Source organism: Cydia fagiglandana, chromosome 15 (genome assembly GCF_963556715.1).
Source record: "Cydia fagiglandana chromosome 15, ilCydFagi1.1, whole genome shotgun sequence".
In the NCBI taxonomy this organism is placed as follows: domain Eukaryota; kingdom Metazoa; phylum Arthropoda; class Insecta; order Lepidoptera; family Tortricidae; genus Cydia; species Cydia fagiglandana.
Genome location: NC_085946.1, coordinates 13,340,971 through 13,353,876, shown reverse-complemented (window position 1 = coordinate 13,353,876; position 12,906 = coordinate 13,340,971). Strand labels below are relative to the sequence as shown.

Genomic DNA, 12,906 nt, shown 5'->3' with positions numbered 1-12,906 from the left:
TTAATAATAGCGTAAGCGCCAGCTGCCATAAGGTACCTTTTGCCGTGGAAAGTCACATATCTTTACTATTTCATAACTAGTTAATCTCTTATTCATTTCCCGAATCACGCCGTTGGGATTACAAATGCGAACTCAAATTGTACGTAGAACGATCATTTAGTAGAGATTAGAGGTCGTAGAGGGCTCTTTTAATATTATCTGAGGTTAAGTCCTCGGATAATATCATGCGGAATTATAGAATTATGTGCTAATGCACATACATGCATGCTTACATGGTTATACAAGTAACCATAACCATATTATGTCACTTCATCACATAAAAAACCCCCAGGTTCTTCTTCCGCGATGAGCCGATGAACCAAGCCGTCAAATTGCTGGAGACTCCGGACTCCCGTTGTGCAGACCTGGAAGAGTATTCAGCTTCGTCGCTGGCTCATGGGGTGTCCATTGGAGCCTTTGACAACCTTGGCGAGATGGTTGGCGTGATATTGAACGGCATCGTTACGCGAGAGGTAAGGCTTTCCATGTTAAGTCATCATTCGCTTGCTCTTATCCCATTTGGGGTCGGCGCAGCGTGTTTTTTTCTTCCATACCTCTCTCTCGCCCGTCATCTCATCATTCATTTGCGTTCTTTTCATATCATCTCTCGCACGGTCCATCCACCTTTTCCTCGGTTCCATGTTAAGTATCTTGTCGTATTATTTTGGGGGCCCTTGCGGATGCACTTCGACCAATCGGGATCTTTTGTGCAATCGCCCCGCAAGAGCAACCTTTTGCCAACTCATTAGCTTTTTCGAACATCTCCATGTAAGGTATACCCGGGTTCTTACCCGTATCTCTCTTACTTCGTATGATCGGAATTGGTGCAATTGCTGCCAATGTAGTAGTTAATTAGTACCGTAAAACGGGATGAAAAGACACGATTTTCTACTTCAAGGACAATTTTCACCAATAATCCAAATGATAAAAGTAAAAATTTAGACATCATTTTATGAGTCTTGGTTAGTTCTTCAATTTTGCATTTGTGAAATCAATTTTGACCCACCCAATTCAGAGAAAATCAAAGAAAACTGTCTGTTTTCTCCATATCCTTAAAACGGGGTCGATAGACACACGAAAGGGGTGAATAGAAATATGCAGTTTTAGTTGTCATAGGCATCGAATTTGGTCATTATTATGTTGATACTCTATTGGTGAATGGTATATATATCTGTTTAACAGTTATTTGATACAATAATATTTTTTCGTGTCTTTTAACCCCCAAGGCGTGTTTTTTCACCCCTTTGTGGTATCTAATCACCCCCTATTACGTAACTATTTACCCCCTATGACGTTACTATTCACCCCATATGCGTGTCCACTGACCCCTTTTTCACGTAAAATTGCTTGTTGATAGTTTTTTGCAAAAAAATGCTTCATTATAGAAAAAATTGGTGATATTATATATTATTTAGGTACCACAGATACTATATTACCAGGTTAGCTAACTTTAACTACGTTAATGTCACTACATTTACCGCTAGAACAAAGTTCAGGAAGGCTTCATTTCTTCCCTCGGTGAGGCCTTCCTTTAGAGTCAAAACAATCTAACTTTTAGGCAGTTTGATTAACTTATTTTGGTATCAATGTAGATAATAAATAGTTTACTATATACGTATTCCAAAAAATCTGATTTTAGAGATGTACGTTTTTAAATATAACAACTTGAAAGAAAAAGTTCAAAATTTCTCTATTCACCCCGCGATTTCTATTGACCCCGTTTTACGGTATTAGACTTAATTTTGAATTCAGCTCATATAGTCCGCCTAAAGTATAGCTAGTAAGCATGTTTGAAAGCGCATTGTTCTTTGTTGTAACTTCCGTGCAGGTGTGATCGGATATTTTGCAGGTGTGTCGTGTCTCGATTTAATTGTGACTTGAAACACTTAGTCCAACGTCAGTATTCGGAATTAGACAAAGTAAACTGACAGCAGCTTATTTTTGCAAAAAATATCATCATCATTTATCTTACCAAGTATTGTTATTTCATAATTGAATATCTGAATGGTGACTAGAAAGACTGTCAAGTAGTTCGTCAGTACATTGGATCCTATTCGCAATTAGACGAAGTATCTATTCTGGACAGCAGTTTTAAAAAATATACAATTTTTATACCAAAAAAGAATGAATAGGCATGCAACCATGCCAAAAAGACATAAAGCGGCATTAAATTATATCTTTTAAATGTAGGTATCCTCTTTTGGAGACCTAATGGAAGTGCACATTTGGTACTTATGTACAATTATAATTTTTCATTGTGATTTGTACGTAGGTATATATTGCAAAGTATTACAATTTCATGACTTTCATTTTCTTTAAGTAAACATATGCACCTACTTTAATTTTGAATTATCTGTAACAACATTTACCTTCTAAAATTTCAAAATCCGTCGTAAATATATAAAACAAAATGTAAAAAATAAATTTACCGTAAGTATTTGCGATATTTAGGTAGGGGCCCTTTTCCCGCTAACTCGGCATTTCATTATCCTTTTATTTACATTCCCGGCCGCTATTCAATCACCGCTGATCTCCCGAAAATGTCATGTTTTCCGTCCATAATCGGATTTACGGACCTCGGCAAAGGGAAGGTCGCGATCAAAATGGAAAAGTATTTGACCTTGTCAACCCTCGTACAGGGTTGACTACCCTGGATATTAATATTTGTTTTCCAGATTTTCAAAGCTTTATTAACTTACCGTTTCGTGGCTTATAATGTTCTTATATATTATGTAAATGTTATAATCTGTTGCTTTGTTTTTCATCATTTTGCCTGTTTCTTCATTTACCACCTGAATATAGTACAAAGTTTTTGCAACGGCAAATGATTATTATTTCTATCCATATCAGTCGTTTATTTGTGCGGTGGGAGGGTGGGAACATTAATTGCATGTAAAAAATACGCAAGTAAGTATAACGGGTTAGCACTAATTGACTAGCACGTTATCTTTTCGCGGATTAGCAAAGTAATATTTTGGTTTTAATTAATATGGATTTCCGCAAAGTAACGCTTGAATCTATTCACTGTTAGTAACAGTGAAAAGCAATAACATAATAAAAAAAGCTTTACTACGGATACGAATAATATTTTGTACCTGAAGCGCGCCGTACCTATTATTTGTTATTGATTTTATGTCGTTATCAGAAGCCGGGATTGCGGGATTATCTGGGGTGTTCAGGATAAAGTTACTATTCTACTTGAGCACAAACTTTACGGACAAGGTATTGCGAAAAGTTTCTTTGTTTATTCAAGAAAGACCTTTATAAAAAAGAAAGAAACCCGTAGGTAAATAAATGAACTTAGTGAAAATAAACGCGGTTTAAAACTACCTTGGGTAAAGTTCACCTTCCTATTAATATTTTAATAATATAACACTTAAGAACGTTTTATTTTTAAGTATCATTCTAATAAACATACAATTTATTTACTTTTCTCTAAGTATCTAAGGTAGTTTGATCATTAATTAATCAAATATAATAAAATTTTGTTGCAATTGATTAAGTACTAAACTATTCATTAATATCAGCAACATCCGATCTGCGTCTTTATACATGCTCGTATATTTGCATAAATCAGTAAACACTAAAGGGAAACCTGTGTTTAGAGTTACTTAGACTAGAATAATAATGATGCGAATAATAATTATGCGAGTATACTTACCTGGAACAATGGAAAATAACGAAGCAATTAACGATTCTCGTCAATATGCAATTTATAACAGATTTGCTATTAGCTGTGCTTGCAAGTCCGGCTGTGCGAAACTATGTGTAGGTTCTATTCAGTATCAGACGACAAAATTGTCTAATATCCGTCCTCAGGGCAACATCTTCCTGCATGGTAACTTCATACATCCTAATATTTTTCACCGGGTGTGACGAACAATTTTTAAAGTTGCTAACCCTTCCCTCATGAAGAAACGGTAATTTCGTGTAGGTACATACATAGAGATCATTCAAAAAGGGAAAACTCCTTTAAGTAATTACGGTGATACTGTTCACGAATAGAGTTAGACCAAGAAAAGTCTGCAGCTAATTTCATAGAAGTTTCACCTTTAAAATAATACTTGCATTGCGTGAGCTATCAAAATCGCAGCAGACTTTTCTTTGTCTAACTCTAGGTACTTGAACATTTTTGAAACTTTTTCTGACTGTAATATCGTCGTGAAATCGTATTACATTAATAATATGAAGTATATGTATACCGTAAGACTATGAGGCCTATTCCTATTTCTACCAGACTCTCCCATATTAAATGTTCATACTGCAAATAAACATTGGGACACATCCCATCACCTTGTTTCCATTGAGCACATTAATGAAAGTGATGTAAGTACAGCTATAAAGCGACTGGCTCCCAAGAGCACACAAGGCCCAGACTCCATTCCACAGTATCTCGTGCGTGACTGCTGCGAAGCTTTTGTGAAACCATTGTTATTTATTTTTAATTTAGCCATCAAAACACACACTTATCCATCTGTCTGGAAAATCTCAAAAGTTCTCCCAATTCATAAAACTGGATCTAAATCGGAGTTTAAAAACTATCGACCAATTGCTGTTCTATCTGTGTTTGGTAAAGTATTTGAAAGTATTCTGTACCAAAAAATTTATCAACAATTAAGGGGATGGTTTACTGACTCCCAGCATGGTTTTATACATAACAGATCCACGACTTCTAATCTCCTCAATATTGTAACGTACACAGCCCACCATTTGGATGACAGAAAACAAGTCGATGTAGTATACTTAGATTTTCAAAAAGCTTTTGACAGGATTGATTGTGATATTTTACTACAAAAAATGGCCAAGTCAGGTTTTTCTGAAATACTGTTAAAGTTCTTCGCCAACTATCTTTCAGACCGCAAACAATATGTCATGTACAACGCAGCCAAATCCGAAACATACTCCGTCTCCTCTGGCATAGGTCAAGGAAGCAGTCTCGGGCCGTTATTATTTTTAATAACTATAAATGATCTTCCTGATTACATTAAGCATTCGTTAATACTGATGTTTGCTGATGATGTCAAGCTCGCTTTGCCTATACATGATCAATCTGACATCATCAAGCTCCAAACAGATATTGATAGCGTTTACCAATGGGGTATAAGTAACAGTTTACATTTAAATACAAGCAAATGTGCAGTCATGACCTACTCAAGGACGCCACACACCATGGATCGCTCTTATACATTGAATGGCGAAAACCTGCAAAGTGTCAAATGTATGCGTGATCTCGGTACGTCTTTTGATTCAGAAATATCATTCAGTCAACATATCATTCAAATTTGCAAAAGATCTAGAAAAGCCCTTGGCTTTGTTGTGCGCCAGTCAAAATACTTTAGTAATTATCATGTCATTACCTTATTATTTAATGCATTTGTACGTAGCCTACTAGAAACTAACAGTATTGTATGGAACCCGCACGAAAAAAAAAACATTCTTCTTCTAGAAAAAATCCAAAAGTCCTTTATTAGGTATCTCTACTGGAAAATACTCGGGTACTATCCCTACATGTATCCCACGCCGTTTGTATTGGGAATGGTCTCATATCAAAGTCTTGAAGTACGTAGGCAGCTTGCAACAGTAAAATACTTTTTTAGACTAATACGTGGTTCAATATTTAATCCATTGCTACTAGAATATATTCATTTTAAGGTACCATCACTATTTGTTAGAACTACTCTCAGACCTCGCATTTCACCCCTATTCGTAATTCCCAAGACCAGCACAATGACACTAGTCACTAGTCCACTATACGTCGCGCTTAACCACATTAATAATATTATTTTACATAATCCCACTCTTGACATATTCTCACAAACAGAACCGAAATTCCTAGCCACGGCAGCCCGCTATATAGAGTCAATATCTACGCCCACAACTATTAATATTAATTAGGTAAATTTAGTGATAAGTCTATGATAATTAGTTTTAAGTACATATTATATTTGTAACCCATAACTTGCATGTTTGGTTTAACTGTCAATGTAAAGTTGGTTAAATAAAATAAAATAAATAAAATAAAATAAAATATTCTGCCCAGGAAAACTCGTTTCACGTATATATACCTAGAGCGAATACCAGGAAAGGTTCAAGGCCCAAAACGAAGGGCTGTTCCGCTCCACCACTCGATCCGGTCTACTGCTGATACAAATCACGTAATTCAACACTTTAATGACACAAACATCTAATTAGCACACACAAAAGTATTCGATAAATTGTAAAGATTTTTCGCAGTGAGCTCAAAAGTCTTTCGACATGGTGGCCTATTTTTTCCCTATCGCTGCACAATTTCGCTGTAGGTATGTCCTATAAAAATCTTCCTTCGAATTACAAAAACTAATGGAATTTTAATAATTCAACGGAAAATTACATACATCATTTCATGTTTATTCCGCCCAGAATTCAGAGAGAAGCTAAGATCTTCAAACTTACCAAGTAACGACATAACAACCCTTTCCTTTACAGGAAGCAGACTACACGGACAAATCGGAAGACTGTCTGGACCCCAAGTTCCGGCGGATCCTCAAAGTGCTCGGACACCTCGACCGGGAGGCGAAGATCTGGGAGAAGGTGCCCAAGGACTGCCACAAGGTGGTGGAGCTTCGGGTGGCCTCCACGCACTCGGCTTGGCGGGGGCAGGGCCTCATGAGGATACTTTGCGAGGAGACAGAGTAAGTGTTGTGAGGACTGTCAAAGTGCTTGGACACCTGGACAGAGAGTGTTGCGAAAACTAGTGATTTTCTATTTTACTAACTTTTACCGCCTGCACGGAAAAAAAAATTGGTGGTTACTAAAATTTAGTCGTGGTAGCTAAAAACCTTCGAAACTATACGGACAACTAAGTTTATAGCTACCGTAGCAAAGTGTTTTTAGCTATCAAAACTTAGCTGTGTTAGCAAATATTTTTAGCTAAAATCACTCCGAGACATAGAAATCTTAGTAGTGGTAGCTAATAATATTAGCTGAATTTAGCTGTATGCACAGCTAAATCATTTTTATCCGTGTGTGGGTGGAATGAAATGAGATGGTTCAGATGGTGGGACGACTTTATCTTACTTACTGTTTCTAACTCATTCATACGAGTACCTTAGTCAAAGTTGTGTTTTTTTTTTATGAAATAGGAGGCAAACGAGCAGACGGATCACCTGGTGGTAAGCGATTACCGCCGCCCATGGACACCCGCAACACCAGAAGAGTTGCAAGCGCGTTGCCGGCCTTTAAGATGGGAGTACGCTCTTTTCTTGAAGGTTTGAAGGTCGTATCGGTCCGGAAATGCCGCAGGCGACAGTTCATTCCACAGTTTGGCTGTGCGAGGCAGGAAGTTTCTGGAGAAACGCACAGTTGAGGACTGCCAACCATCCAAGTGATGAAGATGGTAATGTTGTCGCGTAGGGCGATGGCGAAAAGAAGCGGCAGGGATTAATCCGAACAATTCCTCGGAGCACTCCCCGTTATACATGCGATAGAAAATGCAGAGCGATGCCACATCTCTACGCAGCGCCAAGGAGTCAAGCCGTTCCGAAAGCCGCTGGCAGTCGACAATTCGAGCCGCTCTTCGTTGGATGCGGTCCAGAGGGAGAAGCTGGTATTGGGGTGCCCCTGCCCACAGATGAGAGCAGTATTCCATGTGTGGGCGAACCTGCGCCTTATAAAGCTGTAGGCGCTGGGCCGGTGTGAAATACCGTCTCGATCTGTTGAGCACACCGAGCTTCTTGGAGGCTAATTTAGCCTTACCCTCTAGATGACCGCGGAACTGGACTTCACTCGAAATGTCGACACCAAGGATTCCGATACTGGCTGCGGCACTCAGGGGAGTGCTCTCAAAACGAGGTGACGCGACAAACTCTAACTTTTTTGCGGTAAACGCGCAAACCTGTGTCTTGCTAGGGTTAAAACGGACTAAGTTAAGTCTACCCCATTCAGAGACTTCCTTTAGGGAAGTCTCAATTTCAGACACAAGTTTGTTCCGGCTCTCGTTGACATTTTCCCGAGAGATATTGGTGCGGCCGGTGTAAAAGGCATCACCTGTACTATCATCAGCATAACAATGAATGCCGCTGATTTGCAGCATGTCATTGATGTGCAGAAGGAATAGCGTGGGTGATAGCACACAGCCTTGGGGGACACCAGCATTCACAGACATGGGGTCTGAGCATTCACCGTCAACTACGACCTTTATGCTTCTGTCTGCTAGAAAGCTACTGACCCATACACATAATCTCTCGGGAAGCCCATAGGATGGTAGCTTCGAAAGAAGTGCTTTGTGCCAAACCCGATCGAAGGCCTTCGCAATATCCAAGCTAACAGCCAATGCTTCACCCTTTGTCTCGATCGCCTGTGCCCAACGATGTGTCAAGTAGACAAGAAGATCACCAGCCGAGCGGCCTTTACGGAAACCGTATTGTTGGTCACTAAGCAACTGGTGATCCTCTAAGTACCGAAGGAGCTGGCAGTTGATAATGGACTCCATTATCTTCGAGAAAAGGGAGGTTATAGCTATTGGCCTGTAGTTGGACGGGTTTGAGCGGTCGCCTTTTTTAGGGATCGGGTGCACCAAAGCTGACTTCCATGAGGTTGGGACTATGCCAGAAGTGTAAGAGAGCCGGAAAAGACGCGTTAAGACCGGTGCCAACTCAGGAGCACACATCTTCAGCACAATCGCAGGGATTCCATCAGGACCACTCGACTTATGAGTGTCGAGGGAAAGAAGTGCTTTACGCACTGAGCTTTGGTTTAACCGGATATCCGGCATACAGCTCTCGCACCGCGGTATGGTCGGCGGCGCGTATCCCCCGTCATCCAAAGTCGAATTGGACGCAAAGAGTTTGCCCAGAAGATCGGCTTTGTCTTTAGCGTCGTGGGCCAATAAATCATTCCCCATGAGCAGAGGCGGAAAAGATGGCGTGCAGAAATTCCCCTGGATAGCTTTGGCCAGAGACCAGAACGCACGAGTTCCCGAAGGGAGGCGCTCTAATTTCTCGCCAATTCTACCAATGTGCAGCGACTTTGCTTTGGCAATAACTCTTTTGAAGGACCTGGAGGCAAAGTTATACTCCTTTTTTAATGCGCTAGTCTTTACATCCCGTACTGCTGCTGCATCTACCCAGGCTTGGTAGCACTCTTGCTTTCGGCGAGAGGCCCTTTTGCAGAAGCGACCAAACCAAGGTTGGGATTTGCCACCAACAGGAACCACAGAGGATGGAATGAAAAGCTCCATTCCCTGCAGCACCACGTCAGCAACAGAATCAGCAACGACATTGGGATCATCCGGCGTGAAGCAAACCTGCCTCCAAGGGTAGGATGCAAAGAAGGAACGCATCCCGTCCCAATCTGCTGACCTGTAGTGCCACACACGGCGGCTACAAGCAACTCGCCGACGCGGCGGTGTATATCTATTTGTCAATCTCAATTTTTCTATGGCAGTTTTTATCCATTATTTATTTAATTTATTCAACAGGTCACAAAAACGAAACACGTGGAGATCTATCAGTTATGAATTTTTCTTCTATGGCGTTTTTTTGTCCAATTTATTATTCATTTTTATATCCTACCTATATCATAAAACTGTAATATTTATTTATGGATACCACATCGAAAGAAATAACTCATCAGTTTAGTTATATTTTTATAGTTTCTAAAGCAATGCCAATAAGTAAGAAATGCATCGTTAACAATGCATAGAATTAATGCAGAACAGGAAAAACTGCAAAGGTTTTTTTGTCGTTAATGACAGCAGTTACACTCACTCTTGGCCGGTTCTGTTCTGGTTAATCTTGTTCCACTATACCTCCCTCTCCGCCTAACCCCCCCTTGCACGCCAGATATGCAAACAAAGAATCGATTGAAACTATTAAAATACTAAAGTAGAAAATATTACATTAAAAAGCAGTCAAATTCGCAGTAGGTATAATAATTATCAATCATTGAAAACAGTAATAGGTACGGTCAGCCAAGAAAGTGGTCTACCACTTTTCGACTCTATTATTTGATTGATGATACACACACATACTGACTGTAAAATATCGTACTCGTCTATTACCGTATTGGCACTATTACGGTATTACCCGTAATCTATCGTATTGTGTGAAAAATATCGTACCGTAATCGTAAGCTCTCAATGTAACGACGTAACCTTAAACTTAACCCAACCAGAGGACACGAAACTCCATTCACGAAGCGCCTGCGCCGGCTGGGTTATTCTCCTAAATTATTGCTTAAAAACTTACTGTCGTTCGGTAGAAAGTATTTATGAGTTTCATGACCCATTTCGTACCTAGTCACAGTGACAATCAGTATGAAGAAATCATATTATTGTGAATGTGGTCATAAATTAAAGTTTCACTGGACGTGGTCGCAGAGTACCTACATCTACAATACCGGTGCAAATATAATCGAATTCTCAATATAAAACGATAGAACCAAACCCCAATCCGCATTGGGCTAGCGTGGGGACTATAGCCCAAGCCCTCTCGCGCTCGAGAGGAGGCCTGTGCCCAGCAGTGGGACGTATATAGGCTGAGATGATGATGAACCAAAAGTACAAAAAAAATGTTTTTCTTTTAATTAGTTGCGGTATGATAAACGTTTGTATGAATTTCCATACTTACTATTACTTTGGCAAACGACAAAATAATATTTTGCCCTACTTGGTATTGTAAAAGTTACCAAATATGTTATGCTGTAAAAACTGGGTGATAAAGTAGTGGTAAAATTACAGAGAATAACGCGTGCAAAACCGGCAGCTCATTTTATCCGTCTTTCGATCCGACCTTGCTTTGCCGAAAATGCGTACCTACGTACTACATAGAAAAATGTAGTTAATTTTATTAACCCTATTTACAAAATATTACCTTGAAAAAGTTCGTAGTTAATGTACAAAAATAATTAAACCGGGTGTTTATGCTCAGTACTTTTTATGCTTCTTAGAAGACATATATTTTACACCTGTAATCCGATTCAGATTTCGAGATTTTGAGACGACCTTATAGATCGCGCACGCTGATTGGAGCATGAGAAATGAAATGAAAGTCGTACGTGATGGCTCTCTACACGATGGGCCACCGCTGGCCACTCCAAGGGACGCGGCCATGCGGTAGAATGAGATAGCAATATCACTTGCTCCCTCTAACGCATAAATGCGTCCCTTGGAGTGGCCGGCGTTGGCCCATCGTGTAGAGGAGCCATGAGATGCGCGCCAATCACCAAGACGGTCGTCAAGGTTGTGTCAAAACCAGTTCAAACCATAACAAATTGTTAGAACAGAATCGACTTCTTGTTTTTCATATATACCCAAACAATAGAATAGATTAAGCATTATATAATTTATTATTATCAATTTGTCGTTAAGTGACTTGTATTGTGAAATGATAAAAATCTAAATACTTAACACTACAAATAGATGCAGAATGCAGATATTGCAGATGCCGAGTATAATATGTAAAACTTTCGCGTTTTGAACACATATAACTCACATTAGCCGCGATCACGACCAGTGAAACCTGTGTCGAAACGTCGGTAAATAAAGGTAATACAATAAATTCGTGATAGACCTGTCTATAGATGTGAGTTAATATGAGTTGCCGAGTACCTTCATACTCGTACCTACGTCAATTGTATTGCATAGACATAGAGTAACAAGTAAATCTTCAACAGGCGACATCTCAATAGAATTGTTGATGTCACGGGACACGGCAGTACAAAACGACGCGACTATTAAATGCAATTACGTCTAACATAGAGTATGTTAATCAGATAATCTACGTAGATAACCTACCTACTTAATTTTATTTTACCTATAGTGTTGCTACTGGTTCGGTCATGCATTTAAATAATATTCATATTAAATGCCTTTTTGTACGTACCTAAACTTTAAATCGCTATGTACTTATGTGTGTGTGTATGTTACTGAAATTGAAAGTTCAAAGTTGTAGATCTTGGTCTGTATAGTACGTATAAAATGTATTTAAAATAAATTAAAAAATTACAAAAAGTACCATGTACCTACCTACATTTATGTATGTAGGTAACATTTCCGAAACGAAATAAAAACGTATTTATAATCATTGAAAGGTAATGCAAACATAGTTAGAAAGTATTTTCTAAAGCCATATAAATATTGTAGCGACTTCGACTTGTAAGTGTCAAGTATCTATGTGTTTTTGAAAAGATATCTTAACAATGCTCCTTTGGCGCAGTTATCTAACAATACCGCAATATTATGTCATTGGTCAATTAGCGAAGAATCTAACGATACCTAGGAATGTTCTGCGCAAACGTATCTTCGCATGCGCACGCAAACTAGATTCATACTCATTTAAACAAATCTCTTTGTTTAAATGTAAATACAAACGGAAACGGATCTCTTTGTTTAAATGTAAATACAACGTTTCTATTGCTCGTGATTCTTTGGGTTTCGTACCCAAAAGATAAAAATGGGACCCTATTACTAAGACTCCGCTGTCCATCTGTCTGTCCGTCACCAGGCTGTAACTGATGAACCGTTGACATTTTCACAAATACTAAAAACAAAATAAAAATTTAAGTGGGGCTCCCATACAACAAACATGATTTTTTGCCGGTTTTTTAAACAACGCGAGGAGACCTGTGCGTCCATGCAGTAGTGGGACTGGTCTTAGAATTTAAAACGTAAAGGAGATAGGAGACCATTGGGCAGTCTGGAGGCTCGGGCACCCCCTTGTAAATCAGGATTTATTTAATACAAGGGGATGCCCGAGCCTCGAATCCCTACTGCTCAATGTACCACGACCTCCCCTACAGACAGACTGCAATTTGACTTATATGTTCTAACTTTTAACACAGAATAAGTAATAGTACTACCACACAGAAAGGAAACTCCCTACAAAACCG

At 39.2% G+C, this 12,906-nt stretch overlaps 1 protein-coding gene across 1 annotated transcript in view; it reads left to right on the top strand.

Moving 5' to 3' along the window:
- Positions 1-12,906, top strand: part of LOC134671418 (arylalkylamine N-acetyltransferase 1) — a 50,597-nt gene that overhangs the window by 31,647 nt on the left and 6,044 nt on the right. Inside the window, exons 3-4 of the mRNA XM_063529273.1 lie at positions 332-512; positions 6,505-6,710. Coding sequence (XP_063385343.1) covers positions 332-512; positions 6,505-6,710 — 387 coding nt within the window. The remainder of the gene's footprint in view (positions 1-331; positions 513-6,504; positions 6,711-12,906) is intronic.